The sequence below is a fragment of the Typopeltis vanoorti genome, chromosome 11 (assembly GCF_054136105.1).
Source record: "Typopeltis vanoorti isolate ZY-2024b chromosome 11, IOZ_Tvanoo_1.0, whole genome shotgun sequence".
Lineage (NCBI taxonomy): Eukaryota > Metazoa > Arthropoda > Arachnida > Uropygi > Thelyphonidae > Typopeltis > Typopeltis vanoorti.
Genome location: NC_143559.1, coordinates 135735509 through 135760467, shown reverse-complemented (window position 1 = coordinate 135760467; position 24959 = coordinate 135735509). Strand labels below are relative to the sequence as shown.

The 24959-nt window shown below is 36.9% G+C and overlaps 1 protein-coding gene across 1 annotated transcript; it reads left to right on the top strand.

The window, feature by feature from the left end:
* The first annotated feature begins 350 nt into the window (after window positions 1-350).
* Window positions 351-23905, top strand: LOC150102087 (uncharacterized protein CG3556-like). Its single transcript, XM_090400863.1, has 10 exons — window positions 351-539; window positions 5359-5475; window positions 5785-5898; window positions 6709-6925; window positions 8239-8495; window positions 11186-11427; window positions 14429-14621; window positions 14728-14902; window positions 15824-15957; window positions 23747-23905. The coding sequence occupies exons 1-10, from the start codon at window positions 488-490 to the stop codon at window positions 23818-23820; spliced, it is 1575 nt and encodes a 524-aa protein (XP_090256989.1). The 5' UTR covers window positions 351-487; the 3' UTR covers window positions 23821-23905.
* Window positions 23906-24959: the final 1054 nt, after the last annotated feature.

Sequence of the window (24959 nt, the reverse complement as noted above, 5' to 3'; positions counted from 1 at the left end):
GTCCCCGGAGATCAAGTTGATCGTCAGTGCCCATGCGTACACAGAGCTTATTTTCTGGGAAGAAGAGAGGAGAAAGTGGCTTATTTGACATTTTTCATTTTGTTAACCCCCAGTTGCTGAACAGAACAATTACTTTGCATTAAGACTACTTTAGTATCTCGATGATCATCAAATGCAAACTAAATGCGCACTTTAGAACATGGTTTGGTTTAGTTTTCTCCCTTTAGTGAACATTCAACCACGTGATCAGGAAACTATATCACGTGGTTGAATATATCTTTCTCCTTAGAGCCGCCCTTAAGATAATCCTGCCCTTAGATTTCAACAGACAGAGATCCTGTCATTCCTTCAGTCCTTTCTCGTTGGCCATTCTGCTGTCAAAAATCTTATTTAAACAGAACTGTTACGTTCGCGGTGGTAAATTAAGAAATCAGGGGTTGAATCATTTGCGAAGTATTTTGAAAGAAAGAAAGGAAAACTGGTGACGATGAGATTGCTGCTGGTGATAGCGTTAGGCTTCATTGTCGAGTACGCCACTTGTAAGTATGAATTTTTCAAAGATGTTGAGCATTTGCATCAGTCGAAGTAACTTTATTTTTAAATTCATCTAACTGAGGAATAAAGCAGGCAGATGGTTACATTTTATTAGAAATGTATTATTTTTTTTTTAATTTAATTACTTTCTTATGACATGTATGTAGAGAGTTTGTTTACCTTGAGTATAATATATGTTAAATATACCAAGCTATTTTAAATATAAACCTGGTTTATTACTCCATTTCGCAAGTAAGCAAACAGACAAGTCAGTCAAGTTTGCGCCTGCCAGCTAGACTTGCAACACATGCAGGCAAAAAACTTGACTGACTTGTCTGTTTGCTTACTTGCGAAATGGAGTAATAAACCAGGTTTATATTTAAAATAGCTTGGTGTCTTTAATATATATATATATATATATATATATATATATATATATATATATATATATATATATATATATATATATATATATATATATATATATATATATATATATATACACATGTTTCACTACTTGCAAACTATGCAAATTACGGTATGAGCGCGATCTGAGACAGTCACGGAAATTACCTGAAGCAAAGTATCCGTGTTTGATGCTAAATTGGTGAGTGTGTTGCGCTTAACGTGGTAATTAATCTTATAGAAATTAAGGAATGTTTAAGCAGGAGTATTATTGAACGCAAATTATTCAATAGGTTCGTATCAAAGGGAAGTCTTTTTTAGGAAGTCCTCTTGTATGTTACGGCCATCTGATGAAGGTGCGAAGTAACTTGACGACCTAACAGTCACTTTTCCTGCAAGACTATCCGATGTGTCTCTCTAAAATAACAGATTCCGCATGGACAGGAGGAGTGCTGAAAATGACCGCACGTCATTTCTAGCACTGTGTTCACTAGTTGTACTTGGGTAGATTCCATCTTATTCTCGGTTTCTAGGGGAAAGCTGCCGAGTATAACAACACCACTCTAAACATCGATCAGCATCCGAAGCCAGTCAGTAAGGAATCACGATGCACACACCAAAGAAGATGGATTTCTCCAACTGTGGCAGCTATCCGTAACATATAACATATGATGTTTCGACAGATCTGGCCATATGAGGGTGCCGAATCCTTCTTCTTATTTCTTTTTCGTATTAATCCTGTTGGCCTGTTACGGAGCTGTCCACCCTTCCTTTCGTCTCCCTGCTCTGGGGAACGAAGATTTTCCTAGTGAAAAAAAAACTCCTACCTTCGTATGAGACAGGCTAACTCACCTTTCGTCGAAAGAGACCAGATGAAGTTACTCACGTCACTGACTGTAATGGAACCCAGGGATTCGTCTATACCGACTGAGCTACTGAGGCTTTGTGCCGAATCCGAAATCCTTTGTGCGAAACTAAATAAAATTGTTCATATAGAAGCCTTCCCAACGTTGATAAAAAGAACTTTTGTTGACGGCCATTATGTCACGCTGTGTTAATTTTTTCCCTGAGCTAAGAAAAGACTTCTCAGGAGAATCCCAGTAAGACCACCACCACACTCAGTATGGCCAGATCTGTCGAAACATCATAGTTTATGCTCTGCTTTCGTTCATTTAAAATAAACTACAAGTAATACTTAATTTACATAAGTAATTAATCATTCAGTCATAAATAACAGTTACCGGTTATTAATATAAACCACCAGTAATCACAATCGAGCTCAAAACCAGCTCAAGTGAGTCCCGGGTTTGCTCTTCGAATTACCTCGACAGAATACCAAATGAAACTCTTAGTCTACCAACCACTCACAGCAAGAGAAATAAGATAATAACACGCGTACAAAGTACAGTTGCTTGTGTCCACATTTCTGTGATTTTTTTATTTCATAACACAGCGCTGTGCTTATGATTTTCTTTCATGAGGCTCGGGATGGAAACATTTTTGTACAATCTCGGAAACTTTTACACCTCTTCAAGGTGCATATCAGGAATTGATAGCGAGATTTTACAGCGGCTGAATAAGAACGTCAGGTGGAGAAAGAACATTATTTGAATGAATCACCCAGTCCGAACTTCTCTTATTTTAGATAAAGACACTTAGTATCTTTTTTTTGTTGTTGTTGTTGATATCTTTTGATAATGCCCGTTATCAGTTTCTTCAAATAGTATAGAATTCCACCTCCCGCAGTGGTATTAAGCAATTATAGATAATAAATATTGCTGTGACGTTAATTCGAATGAAACCTACCGCTGATTTCTTTTCATAAAAAATATGTGATTCCCATCTACTTGTGTACTGCGGGAAAGCTAATGATTTTATTACTGTGTTTATATATTATTTTGCATAATCAAGACATCCCACTCTAAGAGACCGAAGAATTTTTTCAAGCCTTGGAAATGAACTTCATGTCTTGTCTAACGGACAATCACAGAGATCCAGGCTCATGACGGGATTAGAACCTACATCCTGATGGTTGGATTGCATAGCGGAATCGCTAATCACTTGCAAAAAAAAAAAAAAAAGCTAGGTAAGTACATATGCCATCTCACATGGAGGTGTGATGGAGTAATGGAGACAAATTCCACTGACGTCTGCAGCACATTGGTGGAAAGCTTCACTCAAAGTGCGCAGCAGGCGATCAAAGCCAACGGTGGACATACCGATATCAGGATTCGCCTGCTTTTATCAATTTTGAATTGCTAAAGTGTCCTGATAGTCATTGTTAGGTAGTGTATATTTAATTTTCCGAAAACGGTACATCCTCTAACTAAGAAATTAAAAGAAAATTCTGGACACCATACACTGGTTGGAAAGAAATCAATGGACATCATAGTGTGAGGAACAAACAGCCATGACTCCCACGTTAATAAGATGTGGGACCCCCTTTCACTGCGATGACTGCAGCATTCCTAAGCGGTATACTTTCCGGATCCGTACGATAGCGACCAATGGGAATTTTCGACCATTCTTTCTGTTAGCTGGAAAAGAGCTTCTGGACTATTGTGATGCGGACATTCCTTCACCTCATCCAATACTCCAGTTCATCCCACAGATTCTCAACACAGTTTAGATTCGGGGCTCTGTGGAGGCCAGTCAATTGTGATGACCTTCATGTCCACAAACTATGCAGTTACAGCAGCAGATTTATTCATCGCGGGAGTACACCTACAACTGTCTCAACCACTACACCGAACCTCTACTACGAATCGTCTCCATCAACGCCATCTACCGCCCACCTCCACCACAACTGGTATTTTATGTCTGTAAATTGCGTGTGTTCTGAAGGGCGGATTTTTCTGTATGCGGGATGAAAAACCCGAGTTTCTGGGAGAAAAACCCTGCTATTTATGACACGTCTTGTCTTGTTGAAATTTTGTTGTCTTTTCTTTTTGAAAACGAAAATGGTCAGTTCTGTAGAAAGGCCACAAAGAAGGATGCATTGCATTGTCCAGAATGTTCAGATACCTTTTGGTGTTCAATGTCCGTGGCACCACAAACAGAGGTTCATCCTGTTTTTCAGACAAGCAAAATAGGACCATACCATCACACCACCACCTCCGAATTCCCATTTCATAGCTAGGGTTACATACGCTAATAAGAGAAGTTCACCCGTCATCCGCGACACTCACATCCGTCCATCTGCTCAGTAGAGGGTGATGTGTGAATCGTTACTCCACAACACATCTTTCCAATCTTCCACGTCCCACTATACACTTTATTTGAACCATGAAGACGACGCCGCATGCATGGTGGTTTATGTAACAAGCAGCACTCATATCGCTGTCCTACCAAGGAAACCATTTTGCGAGCCTTTGTTATGAATGTTGATTTGAGTTCAAGTCGATGCCCGGAACTCCGAGTTCATGGTGTCTGCCTACGAATGGCAGTTTTACATATTATCCTTAGTGACAATGTATGCTCAGGTGTGTAGAGTGTGGTGGGTCGTCCACTGCGGGTAGCACTTGCAGTTGACTCCCTGGTTTCGATCTCAGTACGCTATCAATGATTATTGATCTGTGATGGCCCAATTTGTCACAATGCCTCTTTCAAACTTCATCATTTTCCTTTTCGCAGTCATTTCAACCGACATGTTTGCACTGATTTGGGATCATTACATCCCTGCAGTGGTAAAACCGAAGAGTAGGGTAAACTACTTGAAATTTTAAACTTTGCATATCCTGCGATTTCTTGCGTTTCAGTTACAATAGAGCAACTCAAGAAAATTGAGGTTCATCAGTACATTTTGAATTATTTCATTCCGATGAAATAATTTTTCGATGTCTTTTCGTTACCACGAGAGTCTGCGGCAGGCTGCAGTGGATGGGTTCTTGCGAGAGCGGACGCTTTTCAAAATGTACTGACGAACATTAATTTTTTGGGTTCAGCTGTTAAAACTGAAACGAAAGAAATTGCAAGATATGCAAATTTTTAAATTTCAGATGTATAGAGGAAACTCTTCTGTTTGACCCCCACCCCCCCCGACTTATACTGGCTACAAAGACGTGACTCAATGTACCTAGACCACGGGGGTGTCCGTTAACTTCTTTTCAAGCAGTGTAGATGGTATTATTTTCAGTTAATTAATAAAATGGAGTTTATTTATAAAATGAAACCTTACTTTCTAAATGATGTCTAAATTTTATGTGAGCATCGCTGAATCTATCTGCAGTTGGACGTGATATCGACATTTTATTGAACCCATTCACTCACTTTAGTTTACGATTGAGAGGAAAATGTCGGCAATTTTCCGTGTTTCTCTGCTCTCGACGACTTATAATATTGACTGAACCCAAATGTATCACAACGAAAGTAATTTTACCCTGCCTTCATCATTTAAAATATGTTTTGTCGTTTCTTTAGGCTGCGAGCCCAGCTTCGACACCTTTCGGTGCGACAATGGACAGTGCATCGACAGAATGACAGTATGCGATGGAAGCTACGACTGCAGGGACGGCAGCGACGAACGCAAATGCCAATGTAAGTATTAATGGGGCTGGCACGTTAAATTTCATATTTTGGAGATAAAATGACGCCTAAATTGTTGCGTAGGAATTTGAAGATATTGTTATTATTATAGATTTTCGTTGTGGCCTTCATTTTTTAAAAGAAAACTCAGTGTTGTTTTTCAGGATTGAAAACTTTATTTTCTTTTATGCATTTTCCTATTCATGTTTTCATTCATATTTCAGCGAACTGCATCCGTATTTTATTCACTATTTAAATGATAACATCCTAGTTGATGTTGTTAGAAAAATTAAAAGTGAATAACCTTCGATTTTTTTTCAGCTTGCCCTTCTTCTTCAGCTTGGTTCCGATGTGATAACAAACGATGCATTGCAAATGTGCGCACGTGCAACGTTGTGGATGACTGCGGAGACAACTCGGATGAGAAATACTGCAGTAAGTGTGAAAATGCTTTTGATGTCTGTGAGTTATTTCGGAATGCGTCTTGTATGTGGCTGTCGATGAGCATGTTGACAACACGTCTCTTCTCAGAATCCCTGGAAATTACGTTTTTTTTTTTCGTTTTTTTTTTCAAAAAATTTCGTTTTCTGTGTCATCCCCCATCCCCAACTTTGATGTCGTACACGATTTATCGATCATTGGGAATGATGAATCTGTAAGGTAGAAAAACCGTCTTGTGTAGAATCAGAATCGGAACGATTAATGTTCGCCTTAGTCCGGGAGATAACGGCGACACTCCTTGTCTAGTTAAAAAGTGCCTAATTCTAGTCTCAAATACGAGGAATCTTCAAATGTAAATGAGTTAGCCGATGTCATGGGGAAGAAGGGTCATTCCCTCGAAATGACGATTATCGTTCTACTGAATAAAAAAAAATGGCAATGAACACAAATAACTTGAGGAGATTTGGATTTCTGTTATGCGTTTGATATTTCTGGAAGAGATTTTTCCGAAATTTTAAAGGGATGACGAGATGGAAACGAAAACGAGTAATGCACATGCTTTTGCAACAGCTTCACATTATTATTTTTATAATATTATTATTTGTGTGTTTTTGTATTTCTTATTAAATAAATATCTAAACAATCTGCTTTTCTTAATGGTCTCACTTGAGTATTTTTCCTCTTTGTTACATATCTGTTTAAGTTTCCTTTTTATGAAATTTTAAACGCATTTTTCTTTTTGCATTTGCTTTTGGAGAGTATTCTTCTCTCCATGCTCATCTTATTTATTTTGTTCCCTTACAGATAACATGGATTCGGTTAAAGGGGTGAGGGAAGCCCGTGTGAAAGCAGTGAACTGGCTACTCAACCAACGTCGCTTGAGTTGGGGATGGGGAAAGGAGACACCTCGAGCAGTCGTTGCACTCTACCTTGCAAGCAAAGAAAGCCTTCTGAATAACGACACTCTGATTGAAGTACTGGGGGAGTTCCTGGAAGTTGAAATTGCTGTGGCCTTGGCAAAGTACGAAGTGGTTTTTCTCTGTTATTCTTAAGATAGTTCGATTCATTCGTGGCTTCCTGCATATTAAACCCCTATGCTTAGAACTGCTGGAATGCGTTGCGAAAGTAGTGAGACGACGAGTTCACAGCATAACCAAGATTTAATTTTATTTATTATTTTCTTTAAAAGAAAGGTGTACTGTTACGTTTTTCGTCTTATATCTGATTTACGTATTCAGGTAATAAACCTCAAAAATTCCGTACAGTACTGCTAAGAAAATCTCTGCGACATCTACGCTTATTTCAATTTCATGTTATCCTTCGTCACAGATTGAAATCATTTAATTCGAGATTCAGTCTTTCTTATCAGATTTCAGTCTGATTCTTTTAATTTTTTTCATTCCGTGTATAATCGGGATTTAGAGTTATTCTAATAACTCTGTTTTACCACAAAATGTTTTTGATCATTTAAATTGCAATATGTATTTCTTGATATAATTAGTGTATGAAATTATTATATACAATTGTCTCTAAAACTGCCGAATTCGATTCGGTTCAGGTTTTATTTTATTTATTTGTTTTAATTATTTATTTTGAATGAATCATTGATGAGAATGATTTCTTAAACCATACAACCAATGCACAAAATATCTTCATCTTTAAGGATTAAAGTGTTCTCTGGTGAATCTCTGATTCTCTCGGAGAAGAATATTTGAGATGCATACAGTTTTTTTTTTCTAATCTACAAATGCAATGGATTTATTATTAATTATTATGGCTGACAATCGTCAAGATTACTTCGAAATGGCTTTAGTTTATAACGGACAGTATATTCAGTGTTGCCTTATAATATTCGGCTAATGTAGCCTTGAATCAAATTAGCAGCACTGCCTCTTGTAATCAGAATAATCGAAAAACCAAACAATAAGCAAACCAAAATCTCCCCTTAGCTATTCTGTTATTCCGTTTGCTTATTAACTCCAATTCGTATTCATGCCTCCGTTGCTGATTTCAGATACTCAGCATAATAATTTGAAGAATACGTCGGTACGTAAATGCATTGTTCTTCTCATGTAACTGGTTTTCGCAATAATTTTCATTTTTAACATATTAAAATCCTATACACTTGACCAATCAAATCTCTGAATCGAAGATTTGTTAGATATCACTAAAATGTGATTAAAAATGGCAAGAGAAAGTTTTGACACGATTCCCATAGATTATATGTTCAGTTATTCGCTAAACAGTGAAACCTGCGGACATGTTAGCTGAACAGCTAACATGCCTGCAGGTTTCATAGACAAGTGATTAAATTCATGATCGATTCCTTTCCAGGAAACATGATGTTCCACTGATCCCCGTGCAGCTAGCCCAGTACATCCGAGCCCTCTTAGCCACTTGCCGAAATCCCCGAAACTTCCATGGATTCGATTTTGTAGACTATCTGAAGAATTCCTCCAAGAACAATACTTCGGTCTTCAAGATGCCCGCGGTGGTCCTCTCTCTTTGTGTTGCTGGAGAAACACCAACTTCAGGGCAGACTGATGTCCTTCTCGAAGCACTGCAATTGAAAAACCATCCCTCCTACACTGGTAATATCACATTTCGTTTATTGTGAAACTGTAATCGTTTTAAAATCCTACATTTGCAAAAATGTAACTAAATACACTAAATATGAGAAAACTATTCAAGAAAATAATAAGCTTAAAAGCGCATCTGGAATTACAGAGCTGCTTCCTTTCCTATTTTCATGATTTATAGCCAATGAATTGTCGTATGAAGCAGAAAGATTCCTGTTTCGATTTTCTTAGAAAAATATAACTATTACATAATAGATTTATAATTGAGTTATTATCGATAAGGACATTGAAATAAATGAATTTTCCAATCATGGTATTCCCTTTAAAGAAAGTATAGAACGATAAGCAAATTATCAATTTTCTTGCCTCCATGCCCTGGCAAAACGACATTTGTGGAATGCAGGCTCGTTGTCAGCTAATATAAGTCGATCACCATTTAATATCTCCGAGGAACAGCTACAACGTTGAAACACTATGTCCTCCAGTACTACTATGCAGGTGGTCATAGCGTTTCAACGATACGCTTGTAGCTGTCCTGGCATTTGTTCCATTGACCACATTATCCTGTCTAGTTGGTTCAAAGAACCAACTAGACAGGATAATGTTCTCTAAATCAGGCCCAGCGAAGCATTGACATCAGCCGGCGGTTGTTGCATTCGGCATGATCCAACAAACTTTCGATGGGATTCAAATCAGAATAATTCGGCAGCCAACGCTGCTGACGGAATGATTTCGTATAATGCTCGCACGATGTGAGCCCTTAATGTATGTCTTATTGGAAGAGTCCAAATACATCGCGCCACGTTGTCACCATGTAAGACAACTTGATCAAAACAAACTCCAGGTGAGAATTTGAGATGAATATGCTTGCAGTGCAGGTGCGAGGATCCAATGTCCACGAGACAATCACGAATTCAGGATTCCGCCATTTCCCCAATCGTGCAATGGTTAGCCAGAAACAGGATGTTGGTCCTGACAGGTTGCCGTGCAATCCAGTACTGGACGTAGACTGATAATAGCGGTTCTTTGTTGTTCATATACGTGTTCATTTTCTGGTAACTACTAAATCAATTAAAACTGTTTTCTCCAGTATTAGATGAAAATATTATGAAATAAAAGGACTTCTCATTAGGAGAGTATACCGACTTAGATATAAGACGGAATATCAAAATCCCTTTACAAGGACTTTTTGTCCTTGTAAAGATATTTCGATTCATCTTTCATTTTTGTTATTGCAATGTTATGAACATCCAACAACAAAAAATGAAAGATGAAAACTTCATACACTGATGTCCAAACCAAACGACGAACGCTATTTCTCAATATTACAATCGCAAATTCAGGCCGATCTGCGTGTGGTAGTTTGTATGACTATTGATTTCCAGTTCAAAGAAGGCATACATTCGAATTTTCGAAGCGCGCACAAAGGGGTCACGTGGTAGCACGTAACAGGATAAAACGCCAAAAGGCAGCAGTATGTGGACTGTGTTTGAGGGAAGTTCTTTTGGTGAAGGAATAAAGTCGCAAATTCGGATCTCTTGTAACACCGAATGACGTCAGGAAGATGATTTCACGCAGAAAAGAATTATTGGAAAGCTTGAAGAAGGATTGTTGAATTAATGATTTTTCCAGAGAGTTCGTAATGTCACGTAGCGTTGTATCCTGGCTCTGGGCAACGTTTCAAACCAACGGAACATGGTCTAGACGTTTGCGAAGAGGTCGCTTTTGCTTTTCTACGGAGAATGAACACAGATTTTTTCTTTATAACTGCAAAATATAATCGACGCACCAAGGCTGTCAACTTGCAACTCGTATCCATTCAAGCATAACTATGCGGATATCTCAACAAACTGTGGCAAGACATCTGCAAAAAATAGGCCTGTACACATGAAGGACTCCAGTCTGCGTCCCCTTATCCACAGCTCATTCAGTGGTGTTGTATCCATAAAAATTGGAGAAGACACCAATTTAGCTAATGCTTAACAGATGAGAGTTGGGTTAGTCTTTCCTCCGATTCTAGAGGACACTTGATCTGGCGTTAAACTGGTACTGCTTACCATCGCGAGAATGTTTTTGAAAGGGATAGCACATCGTACACGAGTAGTGAAGATACTTATGGAGAACGAGGACATTAATCGAATAGAGTGGCTCGCATGCTCCCCAGATCTTACCTTCATAAAACAGATTTGGGAACACATCGTACTGCTTTTCGAAATTCACCTTCAGAAAACAATCCTTGGTTTGAAGGAGGGGTGGGCCAGTTTGTCTCAAAGAAAAATATTCTCAAATTCTGAGTCAGAAATGCTTCACGTTATCCAAACATGCAGAGTGGATGCGATTTATCTCAGTTACTAGAAGGAAGAAATCTTTCCTCCCTTTTACTCGTGGACTAAAAACAGATTTTAGGGAATTCACCACCAGCTTATCAGTTGAAAGAGCATCAAGATGAGCAAATTTTTGTAAGCTTTGATAAAAGCTTACAAAAAGATAAAATCATAATTTTTCTGATCGCTGTCAGTTTCCATCAAGCAAAAAACATCGTGGAATTATAGAAATATGACAACGCCACTTCGTTTTGTTTAAAAGTCGTTCAATGATTCTATGATATCGACCCTTATATCTAACAAAATTTGTAAAATATGCCCTAAAAATGTTTAAGATGCATGCATTCCCAAAATGTGATTGTATAATTATTCTCTTAGACTTGAAGATTTTGTCGTTGATGTCACTGGTGTGCATAGCTGACAGAAAGGAAATCATCAAAAACATAAAGGATGGCAAAAATTCCAGCACACATTCGACGTCAGAATCTGGTTTTTCTACGAATCACTCTCGAGAGATAAGTCTAGAAGATGTGGTGCTGAGCTCTCTTCCATGGCTGAGAAGTTTGCAGCTTCCAGATGGAGGGTTTGGAGATGTATACACCACTGCCTTGGCAATGCAGGTAAGTACATTTTGTTGAACTCCTCCTCCTCAGAATCTCTGATATTCTGCGTACAAATTAATTGATATATTGCTGAACGACATTACAATATTGGACGATTATATTATATTTTAAACAAGAGCTGAGGCGTATTATTTATAAAGTAACTGTGCATGCGAATAATTCATCGATGCCAACTAAAGCAATTAGGACAAATAACACTTGCCAACAAAAAAAAAATTGTTTTCTGCTGATTATGATCTAACAATTGTTATTTACTAATTTGGGTGCGCTAATTTCAAATATCAAACCCATTTTTCTCTGTCACGTCAGGTTTTTCCTCTATGGCATTTTCTTTTTGCTAATTTGTAAGATTTTGATAGTTTTAAGGAGGCAGTACTATTTAGAGGATCGAGAAAATGGATTTTTTAATGTTATTTTCTTAAAGTATGTACTTTTAAAAATCTGTTCCTAATTCTTTATCAAGAAATTCGAAAAATTCCCGAAGATATAGCCTATTATTCAAAGCGGTGCGCAGATCAGAATCGGAGCGCTGACCGCTCTCGCTTGTTAGTAAACGAATAAATGCGTAAGAGCCTGCAACAGCACGTACTGACGCATATAGCAAATGAATGCTATATGCGTCATGACGGACAAAGAACGATCGAAATCAGTGAATCGTTAATCGATCGTGAAAGTATGATGAGCGCTTATAATGTTTCAATAAAGTGTCTGTTTTTTTTGTCTTGATAATTGCATGTTAGTCGGCAGTGAAGAAAATACATCATATCTACTACTCGAAAATGTGTCAATAGCGTAGATTCCTTCTGCTACATTTGTGGCAGCTTTACTGTTCCCAGTCAAAGGACAAATATCACTGATTTCGTTAAGAAAGTGTACTTTGCATACTTTGACTTAAAACTTGCAGATCAGGACAAGTTATGGGCTCCAAATAAAGTGTGTAAGTCATGTGTAGAAAATTTACGACAGTGGAGCAAGGGAAAACGCCAAAAAGTAGCTTTCGGCATTCCAATGATTTGGCGTGAACTGAAAAATCTCGTAGATGATTGCTATTTTTGTTTAGTTCAGACGTCTGGTTATAATAAGAAGAATAAGAAAAAAAATTGTGCATCCAAATCTCGACTCAGCAATCCGGCCAGTTGCTCATTCCAATGAAATAGCCGTGCCAATTTATAAAGGACTTCCTTTACTTGAGAACGAGCATCATAGGGACATGCAAGATGTTCTTGAGGAACAAGACCCGTATGTTGATTTAGACAATGAAAATTTAATTTCTAGTTCTGGACCGCAACGTTTTGCTCAAGCGGAATTCAATGACTTAGTAAGAGATTTGGGCCTATCAAAGGAATCATCGGAATTGTTAGCTTCAAGATTAAATGAAAAAACTTACTGGAGCAAGATACGAAGATAACTTTTTATCGTAGCAGGGAAAGTAATCCTGTGCAATATTTTAAACACGAGTGTGGGTTTGTTTACTGTAACAATGTGTCAGGTTTACTAACTGAAATGAGTGTTGTACAATATCATCCAAAGGAGTGGCGTTTATTTATCGACAGTTCAAGCAGAAGTCTCAAGTGTGTCTTACTATACAATGGGTTTGTATATGGCTCAATTCCTATTGGCTATTCAGTCCACTTAAAGGAAACATATGAGGACATTAAAAAGGTTCTGAAGTTATTAAAATATACAGGCCATAACTGGATCATATGTGTGGATCTTAAAATGGTGAACTTTTTACTTGACTTTCAAAGAGGATATACAAAGTGTCCGTGTTTTCTATGCTTCTGGAATAGTCGAGCTAGAAATCAACACTGCAGTCAGAAACATTGGCCTCTTAGAATATCCTTAAATATTGGAGAACCGAATGTTATAAAACAACCTTTAATCGACAGAGAAAAATCATTTTTCCACCTCTCACATCAAACTTGGTCTTATGAAGCAGTATGTTAAAGCTTTAGATTTACAAGGTGACTGTTTCCAATACATACGTGAAAAATTTCCACGACTTAGTTAAGAAAAAATTAAAGCCGGTGTATTTGATCGACCGCAAATTAGAACTTTAATGAGACACCCAAATTTCATCAACTCTATGAACGAAATTGAGAAAGAGGCCTGGACTTCATTTACGATGGTTGCGAATAATATTCTTGGAAACAATGCTTGAAAATTTCCAGCGCCTAGGTTGCAACATGATCATAAAGCTTCATTTCCTATACAGTCATCTTGATAGATTACCCGAGAATTTAGGTGCTGTAAGCGATGAACAAGGCGAAAGATTTCATCAAGACTTAAAAACTATGGAAGATCGGTACCAAGGAAGATGGGATTCTCACATGATGGCCGACTACTGTTGGAGTATTCAAAGGGATTGCCAAAACAGAACACACAGCAGAAATTGCTACAAACAAAAATTTATTCCCTGAAACTCATGTGTAAGTAAAATTGTTATTTTTTTTATAAATATTCTTGTAATTTTTAATGAATATTGTTAAGTAGTTATGTATCTAATTATCGGCCTCTCTCGCATTCAACGCGCCCGTATACGTGCCGTTGCAGGTTCTTACGAATTTATTCGTTTAGTAACAAGCGAGAGTGGTGAGCGCTCTGATTCTGATCTGCGCACCGCTTTGAATAATAGGCTCTATTTTAGAGAAGTTTTCGAATTTCTTGATAAAAAGTTAGGAAAAGATTTGTAAAAGAACATACTTTCAGAAAATAATATTAAAAATTCGATTTTTTTGATCCTCTAAATAGTACTGCCTCCTTAAAACTATCAAAAACTTACAAATTAGCAAAAAGAAAATGCTATAGAGGAAAAACCTGACGTGATAGAGAAAAATGGGTTTGATATTTGAAATCAGCGCACCCAAATTAGTAAAAAACAAGTCTCATATAAAAGTCAGCAAAAATTATGTTGGACTGTGTAGTCATTTCAATGATAAAACAAATGTTTAAAGTATAGTGATTGCAACTGTTTCTCCACTCCTCTTTTATTTGTCAGACCCTGTTTGCCGTGGGTGATGAAGGTTTACACTGGAATGTGCGATCGGCTGCATTGTATCTTTTATCCCATCAGAAAAGTGATGGTTCTTTTGGAACACGTCTGGCCACCTATTTCGCGCTTCCAGTCCTTAAACAATCCACTCTGCTGGACCTCCAAGTGATCAACTGTTCCAAGTTCACCAACAAAACTAGTGAGTTTCAATCCGATTTTTTCCTGTTCGATTCTTTAACGGTAAGATCAACTGAAGAGCAGATGATCCTAAACAACTAATGCCGTTACAATTATTACTCTTGCAGGTGAAGAAATGCTGGAAGATCTACAGAAAAAGTTAGGACCCAAGGTTCATGTGGAATACATCATTAGATTTGGGGATTATGCTGACCATTACTATAATATCATCCTTCGTGTTTCCACTGATACGTTATTCTTCGATGTGATGAAAGCTGCTGCAAAACTGGATTCTAAATTTAGGTACGAAGATCACGTTGTTTTAGAAGTGAGAATGGAACGAGTATAATAGCGAATTTGTTTGCATTTATGTGAAAATTTAGGTAATGTATTCCAATATTGTTTTAAAGGCTTCTATTGCCCAGTGTAAATGGCTTTTGCATTCATAGCGCTTAGCTTACCGAAGTAATGCCGTTCTAATTTCGATTCCCAGCGCCATCTAGTGGAACATTTTCTAACCCTTTCTTCAATCGGTTCTCGAGTTACTCTACCGCTGGCATGGACAAGAAGGTTTTTCGTCAGATAAAGTGAAGCGAATGGACTATATCACCTAAATTATTTCAATCAATACAGTACTTCATTAGGGTTGGGTAAGACGAGATGTCGAAAGTTTTCCTCCTCTCTGTATCGGATGCCGTTCAGAATTAACGATAATCTTGGATCAGCTGATTGGTTATATTGGCGTTTGCTTGTCCTCTTTAGTCTCTAAAAGTTAGAGAATCAGGGACAAAAAGCGTTAGAAGTTGGAATGGAAGTCGTTTGCTAATTTTGTTTTATACTTATTATTATTTATTTCATTTTCATTTATTTTGAGGAGTTTATTGATATGTTATTTGAGTGATATTTTGGGGATATCTTTCGTAGTATAAACTTCTATGTTGACACAACATGTCATACTATAATTGAACGTTAATAAAAATGCACCTGGTTTCATTGAAATCGTCAACAGAATTCATAATTTCAATATCTAAATTAAAATAAATAAATAAAAATGGTCTATAATTGGAAGAGAAATATTTCTTTACAGTGATGCATAGATCACTCTTTCTTAGATAATTTACACGCAAACATAATGCAACAAAAATGGGAAGTTGTACACACACACACACACAAACAAACACACATACACACACACACCAGTAAGTTTTATTTTTATTTTTTCAGTTTCGAATACAGAAACACTGACAAAGGTCCGTACGTCAGCTCCATGGCTGGAATTGTTAACGATCCTGAGCACGGATATGCTTGGATGCTTTACAGAAAGCCAAACAATTCATCGTTGGAACACTGCAAGGAAGGTGGGCGAATGAATTCTCATAATTTACCTACTTTCAAACAACAAACTGTTTAAATAATCTCAAAATGAATTTGCACCTGTTCCAATGGGAACTCAGAAATCTAAGAGAGGAGAGAGAGAGAGAATTTATATATATATATATATATATATATATATATATATATGAATGAAAGTGTGTTAAACGCTGTAAGTATTATAGTTGGGTTCACCTGCATCAGGCTTTAATTACAGCCGGTACCTTTTTACTTTTACTTATATATATATACAGTATATAGGCATATTGGCGAGAGTACACACACAATTTACAGTAAGAAATATTGTTAGTGATTGTAGAGGGCGTTGTGTGTGCGTGTGTGTGGGGGGGATTGAATAGTGTAGACCGTAGGCAGCGTGGACTAGAGTTTGCTCTCTCAATGAGTGCTTGGACTCCTAATGCTTGTCACGTAATAATATTTTTTAATGTTTTATTTCCTTCTGCTTAGAAACTGTTGTAACATTTATATTGAACCAACTACCATAACACGTTCGACCATTAAAAAACCTTGTTAATATGCACTCATGAGACATAATATTATTGAGCATCTAGTCTGTTTCCGTCCATCCAGACTGTAGGGTTGCTAGGAATCAAGGCAGTGGTGGAGGTGTACTGGTATGAACGCATCCGACGATTCTGTATGCTCTTCTGGCCATCTCAGGGCAACTTTCCTGGTCTCGAAAGAGTAATGGCAAGATGGGGAAAGGCAGTTTCTTGGTTAAAGGATCCCCAACAAGCTATTATGTAGGTGCCGATAATGTCTTGCGTTATATATTAAAAACAACCTAAGTTACAGTCCACCAGACTCTCACAGCTCAACCATTCAATATTTGCGCTCTTGAGACCTTAGACGCGCTCATGTGTATAATGATACAGTCAGAGTTCATTCTTCTATTTAACTCTAGCCTTTATTATTTTCAGTATTAGATAAGTTAATCTATGTTTTTTTTTTTTTTGAAAAAAAAACGATTTCTTTAGATTGGTTACTGGTATTTATATGTTTATCTGACACCTGATGAAGTCTAGTTTTAGACGAAAGTAGTAGTGCAAAGTTTTTTATTTAAACTTCGGTTCTAGTCATTAAAATCTTTTTAAATATTATATCAAACTGAGTAAATCTTCAAGCAAACATCTATATATATATATATATATATAGGCTTCCACGGGCTACCGAGCGCGTCCCCAAAGTGGCGGATGGAGGGAAACCATGACTACCATCCGTTGGATATCAGGGCAGCTCCGAATATATTGAATAAAGAGCCGTGGACCAGTGGTTTTGGGACTGGCGATCCCATGTGAAAAGATTGCCATTCACCAACTCGCACTTGGCCAGCGTGGTGAATTTTTGGCCGTACCTTCCAAGATGAATCCGACAGAAATAAAATGGTCCTCATTCCCGGAGGCCGGATTGTTACTACCTATGGCAGAAGGCAATTAAACATGAAGGCGGAGGGTACTAAGATTCCCTGGGTAACCAGTTCATGCTGCCATTAGAAACTAGACCTTGGAACATTAAACTGTAGGACTCTGAGTAATGAAGCACGGCTTACTGAACTAACTGAAGAGCTAAAGCGACTAAAATGGGATATTCTTGGACTGTGCGAAGTCAGACGTAATGGTGAAGAAATTCTTTGATTAAAAAATGGAGACATATTGTATTAAAGAGGACAAGATAAAAAAAGAATCAGTGGAGTTGGATTCTTGATCAACAGAAAACTGAAGAACAACATAATAGAATTTGACAGTGTATCCGATCGAATAGCAAGTATTGTTGTTCAAATCTCGAAAAGATGCACTCTTAAGATTGTCCAAGTCTATGCACCATCAATAAGTCATACTGACGAAGATATTGAATTCTTCTATCATGTTGTATCCCAAATCTACAATAAAGGAAAACATCATAATGAAGAGGATACAAATCCTTTGATGCTTATCTGCCAGTAGGCGAAACTCTAAGAACTAGGACTAAGATCTATGAGTTTCATAACGAAAAACTATCGGCAAATCCAAGTGTAAGTAACCACTTGGTAGTACAACACCAAGGCAACTCGTATCAAAGGTGGTGCATGCTCCCTCACTATCCTTGATATTTTCTCATAATGTAAAAACACAGCCCCTAGGGGATGTAATACTATATACATTATGAGGAGAGGTCACTACCCAGACCGGTTTCAATCTTTTTGAGGTCTCATCAGTGAGTAGGTAGACCTACTCACTACTGAGTAGGTCTAACTACTCACTTTGATAAACATCAAAGGATTTGTATCCCCTTCATTATTATTAAGGTTGCCAGAAAAATAGTCTTTTGGCTTTTATTCTATGTAATAATATACAGGCACACCTTTATGGCATTCGTATAGTGAAGGTATGTAAGTTCTTTTCACTTAAACCTTGTTATCTTCCAGGTCTACCTACTCACTGATGAGATCTCAAAAAAAGTTGAAACCGGTCTGGGTAGTGACCTCTCCTCATAATGTAATTACAGTATTACATCCCCTAGGGGCTGTGGTTTTACATTACATTATGAAAAATATCAAGGAAAGTGAGGGATCTTGATCCACCTTTGATACGAGTTGCCTTGGTGTTGTACTACCAAGTGGTTACTTACACTTGGATTTTCCGATAGTTTTTCGGTATGAAACTCATAGATCTTAGTCCTAGTTCTTAGAGTTTCGCTTACTAGTAGATAAACATCCAAGGATTTGTATCCCCTTCATTATTATTAAGGTTGCCATAAAAATAGCCTTTTGGCTTTTACTGTATGTAATAAAGTAAAACATCTTTTCACAATTGTAATGGGAAACTTTAACGCTAGAATTGGTATTATACATTCAGATGAAAGCTCAATGAGAAATTTTGGATATGGCATAAGAGATGACAGAGGAGCAGAGTTAGTAGAATTTGTAGAAAAAGAAAGCCTGTATATCATGAATTCCTTTTTCAAGAAAAAACAAATAGAAAGTGGATATGGAAAAGTCCAAATGGAAAAACTAGTGAAATTGAAATGGTACGTGGTAAGATTCAAACCCTACAGAATAACATTGAATACACGGAATTGTGCAAAACAATCAGAAAACGTATCACAGAAGAAATAAGAATATTCAATTGTAAATTCATACAACGAACAATTGAAAACAACCGTAGTCTCAAAAAAGCCACACAGCAATTGATGAACAGCAAACAGATGGTTGCAGTCAAACTACAAGACGGGACCAGAGATAGATATGCTATAGCAAAACAAATTGAAGAATTCCGCTCAATATTATATCAGGATAATGAATTAAATGAAGAAGAAGAAGACAACTACGACATAGATGAAGTACCACAGATTCTACCAGAAGAAGTTATGCAGAGCATCCAAAGCTTTCAAAATGGGAAAGCTGCAGGTGAGGATGGAGTTTAAGCTGAACTTGTAATAACAGATGGAGAAATAATCTACAAATTCTTAGCAAAACTATTTACTTTATGCCTGAAGAAAAAATGATGTACCAACAACATGGAAGAAGGCTACTCTAATTCCGATACATAAAAAAAGGTGAGATAGAAGACATGACGAACTACTGACCTATCAGCCTACCATCAGTAATCTACAAAGTGTTTACAAAAATCTTAGCTCATAGGCTTTGTGCGGCTCTGAACCTAGCACAACCAAAACAACAGGCAGGCTTTCGAAAGGGCTTTAGTACAATGGACCATATTTAAGTTGTACAGCAGATTATTGAACGGTGTGATGAATATCAATTACCACCATGTCTTAGTTTTATTTACTATGAGAAAGCCTTTGGTTCACTTACAACTTGTACGAAACGTAAAGCATTAGGAAACCAACAAGTGGAGGAGCCTTACATCAGAACCATCAAATCAGCATACACCAATGCCACAGCAGCAATTCATTTCAATGGACACATTTGTACTGTGGGAAGACAGAGAGGTATAAGACAAGGTGACAAAATATCTCCAAAATTATTCACAGCATGCCTAGAAGAAATATTCAAACTTCTTGAGCAGGAAGAGAAAGGTTTGAAGATAAATGGAAGATATTTCAGCTATTTACGCTTTGCAGATGACATAGTTATCTTTACTTCAACTGTACATGAATGACAGACTCGTATCCATGAGCTCCAAATTGCTAGCAGAACAGCAGGCCTGAAGATAACCTGAAGAAGATCCAAGTTATGTTTAGTAGCTATATCAACCAGATATAATAAAAATCAATAATGAGGAAATTAAACAACTAGGTCATTACATATTGGAAAACAGATATCAATGGAACAAAAGATCATGGATGAAATTAAAAAGACGCACGATGCTTGGGTGGAAAGCATTTGGAAAATTTCATTCAATATTCAAAAGCTAACTACCATTATGCATGAAGATGAAAGTTTTTGACCAGTGTATTGTTTCTATACTGACATATGCCTGTGAAACATGGACACTGAATGCAAAGGAAATATAAAAATTAAGGACAACAAATTTTAGTATGGAAAGAAGTATGCTTGGTATCATCACACGACTGGATCACAAAAGGAATAGATGGATAAGAAATCAAACCAAAATCTCTGACATCATAGGAAAAGTGCAACATCTGAAGTGGCAATGGGCTGGGTATATTGCTCGAAGACAAGATCAGCGATGGACAAAAGAAGTACTGGATTGGATTCCACGAGAGGAAAAGCGACCACGATGCCGACCTAAATCACGGTGGATTGATGATATCATCAGATTTGCAGGAGTGACATGGGAAAGGAGAGCCATGGACAGAGAGTTTTGGAGTAATCTTGTAAAGGACTTTATCCAGGAGTGGATCGACAACGGCTGATGATGATGATGATATTAGGGGCAAACATTCCAGGTGTGCGGTGCTCATCCACGAAATATCAGTATAACCGATATGATATTTTTGCATTTATTACCGTTAAAGACTCCCCCAATTGGTTTGCAGATTCGCGCGATTCCTAAAATTGTACACAATATACTAATGCTTCATTGTTCTCTTCACGAGGATAATAAAGCATTAGTGCTTCATGAAGAAGGCCCTTTTCGCCGCGTAAACATTGCGTCACATTCGCGTTAATAGCCCGGGTGTGCTTTCAAAATGCCTACACCTTTGAGCCATTAGAAAAGATGCAAAGAGGGCGCAGTGTGTCAAATTCTTAGCGTTGCATTATTTTAAACAGCTGAGAAGGCGTGTCTAGGTGAGTTAAAATTTTGAGCTCACTCAGCACCTAGCGGCTGTGATTGGTTATTGTGTCAACCAACCCAATTGAATGTTGTCACTTATCATATCCGACGGCTTTATTACAAACAGCTGTTACACATGTTTTCTGGAACTGAAAATTTGAAAGTGTATGTTAGGAGAAAAATGCTAATTGTTTTTTTTGTTTTGTTTTTTTTTTTTGCTTGTGCAGTATAGCATCTGTTGAGGTTGAAAATTTTTTTTTAACCGTATAGAGACAGTTTTATTCTAGCCTTCGGAAACAACAGACAGTAAAACATATCTATTCCTGAATAAAAATGAATATTCTGTGTATTATAAGACGTTGTTGATCTACAACAAAATACCAGCATATGTGAGATTGATAAGACAGAAGAACCGCTGATACTAAAAAAATTTAAAAAAATAAAAAAAACGAATGAATTTAGGATTCCCGGAAGTGTGGATAATTCTGATAATGATCGGATGTTATGTGTAATGAGTCTCAGTAAACAAAAGAAATATCTTGGAAAACGGAGCGAAATATACACAAACCAGAGAAATACGCATAACATGTGCAACAAATTTTGCGAGATGAATTGCTGCTCCATCAAACCATATTTATTCCCGCAATACTCTCTCTCTCTCTTTCATAAGTTTTTCTTTTAATTATGCCATTAAATTCACTTGTTCATGTTGAGAATTTATAGGATCGTGCTATTCGCTCTACCCACAACTTATGGACACACATGTCACAAATTATAATTATTCTTTACCATTAATGAAAGTGTTTTACTCGCACTTATTCTTTCCTATGCTTACATGTCTTATAAATGATGGTTCACATATTTTCATCTTTGAGTATTTCAAATATATCAACTAACTATAGCATTCTCCTTCATATCCTAAAACAGATTGTTCCTCCATTCTACGCAGAAGTATTCAAAGTTATCCTGCAATTAATTGCACTCAACCAATTAAGATGAGTGCTGATGTGCTAGCCCTCTCAAAACTTTCATACATCAATAAAATGCAATCATACGGTCATGGGCGTCCGCGGGGGGGGCACTTTCCCCTGGGATCGATTAAAAAATTCCACAAATTATAATTGTAAAATTGATTGAAATGTTTAATCTTACACCCTCGACCCTGGGAACACTTTGTCTGTCTTAAAATTTTATTGTGTGTTGGCCTGTTACAGGGTAGCCATAGAACACGTGTTTTATTGCAGCAATAAAACACGTCTTCCTGTTTTGGGTTCATCTTTTTCTGATTTGTAAACAGTGACCGGTTAGTTTGCCCCATGTGTGTAGTGAGTTACGGAGTGAAGTGTGAATTGTAAATTTATAGTGAAACAAATTTAAACAAAAAATACATTTTTGAAAGATAAGTGTATATAATTTAATATTAGTTTACTTGTTAGTTTTATTATTTTTTGCTTTTAATCTGAAATAATTTAATTTAAGATTAATTAATTAATTAGTTGTTTAATAAAATATGCCGATCAATTTTTTAATATATGAAATTGTGCTAAAAACAATTAATTCTGAATATCTTTTTTTCCCAAGAATTATTAAAGATCATAGAATCGATGCAAAATGAAAATAATGTATTTATAGTTTACATCGACAAATCATTACTTAAAAAAAGCTAAAAGACGTTTATTTATGTAATTATTTAATTAAATCAATAATTGTAAACATTTGTTGAAGAAATTATTTGTCGCCAAGCTTCCTCCGATGGAAAAAATTTCTGCGGGTTGCATAACCCACATGACAGCACACCCAACCGAAATGGGTGTGCTGTCATGTGCTCTCATCGCTTGTCGCCTATAATTAGTGATAGTTTTGGGCCAAATAGTTCTGGAACCGAGCTCAAAATTCATGAGTTGTTTCATGTAACGATCGTTCGCAATTCGATTGTCCAATAAATATAAGGTTTAAAGAATTAATTAATTATTCTTATGAATAAAATACAAACAATAATAATACACTTGTGTTTCATGATATCGGGTGGTTCAAACTTCCACGTACAAATTTTGAGGGGAAGTAAAGAACATCAAAATCAACCATATTCACATAAGAAAGCACGACCGGAAACGCCATCCGAAAGTGATAGGTGGTGCTGTTCGCCAGCGCTCCAGGTGAGCAAATTAGGCTTCTTAATTCAAGCTTTCGTCGTCGTACAAAGAACATGCGTCATTTTACGAACGCTGAGATGGCAGACATGTACCTTGTTTACCATATTATGTATCTACAACTACTACTGAACTGCTCAGTTACGCCTAATCAAGTTTTTTACACTACTTACTGCCTTGTGTTATTTCTGTATCTTTGTTTCCCTGTTAGTACCTTCCGGTCATGCTTTCCTATGTGAATATGGTTGATTGTGATGTCTATCTCCCCTCAATGTTTGTACGTGGAATTTTGAACCACCCTGTATATTTCTATTTGACGCTAACATATTTGAATTATGTATATGAAAGCATTCGTTCTCTCTCTCTCTCTCTCTCCGAAAGAATTTTGCAAAATGTGACATTCTTTTGTTTCTGTTGTTGTGTAGGTCCTCAGGATGTGAAAGTCGAAAATGGCGACCAACTCGTCATGTGGTACAGAAGCAGGTTGCTGTCGGGCTAACCGGAAATCACCGAAAAGACGTCACAGACATTTCTTTAGAATTTCTGAGATTGCTGTCAAGGAAAGTAACGTGTATGCACCCACAAAAATTGTAATGTGGTTAATAAAGTTACAGAGAATTGCGTGTTGCTCTTTTTTATTACAATTGTGATGACGAAGTGAGGCAAAGCTGCATAGAAAGGAGTCGGTGTTTCATTCCGTGTTGTTCGCTTTAGACAATTACACTCTATGACCACAAATACCTATCCTTCATTCCCCCCCCCCCAAAAAAAAAAAGGAATTACGATCAACTATTATTATACTTGCCTTTTTGAATTGTGTTGACATCTGTTCTTCATCATTGGGAGTTGAATTCATTTGTACGAACAGTTTGCTGACATCACGATGAATTGAATACGGTCGGCAACTGTCGCTCCCTGATATTCTCACTATAACTGGCTTTAATGTGTGAGTTATGCAATCGATTTTTACGAGTCGAAAAGTTAAAATCAAATATTAGTTGATACTGTGAAAAAAAAAATTCCTTATTGCGCCAAAGATCGACTAAATTGAAAAAAAAAGAAAAAAAAAAGAAAGAAAAACCAGTTCCCCTTATAGAACCTAGAATCGGAAACTACAACGCTTGGAGTTCTATCGATGAACCATCGTAGAAGTTTCCACATGGTAGCTCCACCCGCGACTTATGTTTTAAACCAAAACGTTGGAATTTGTTTGCATATTTCAAGTGAAGTGCAGTTATGCACGAAACGAAACTTCAGCCTCGGTAATATTTCATTTGCTTCCTTGCTTTATTCTTTGGATATGAAATGATAGCCTAAGCATATCTGAAAAATATGTTAACCGTTCATGTAGAGAATAGAGTTTTACAATTGCATTCCACTTCGTAGATGATTACTTAATCAGGACAAAATATCATCAACCTTAATTGCAATAACAAGAAGAATTGTTTTAGGAACAGAAGTAAATTTCGAACAGCGTATAATCTGATCTTTAGCAGAGGGGAAAATCATTCAATGTTCGGAAAATTAAAAAGAAGAAAAAAATGCGACTTTACTTTTCAGATTTATTTCAAGTTATTACATATCATTATATTATCATGTACATATCAGTACATTAAGCCTCATTCATTTAATATTTTT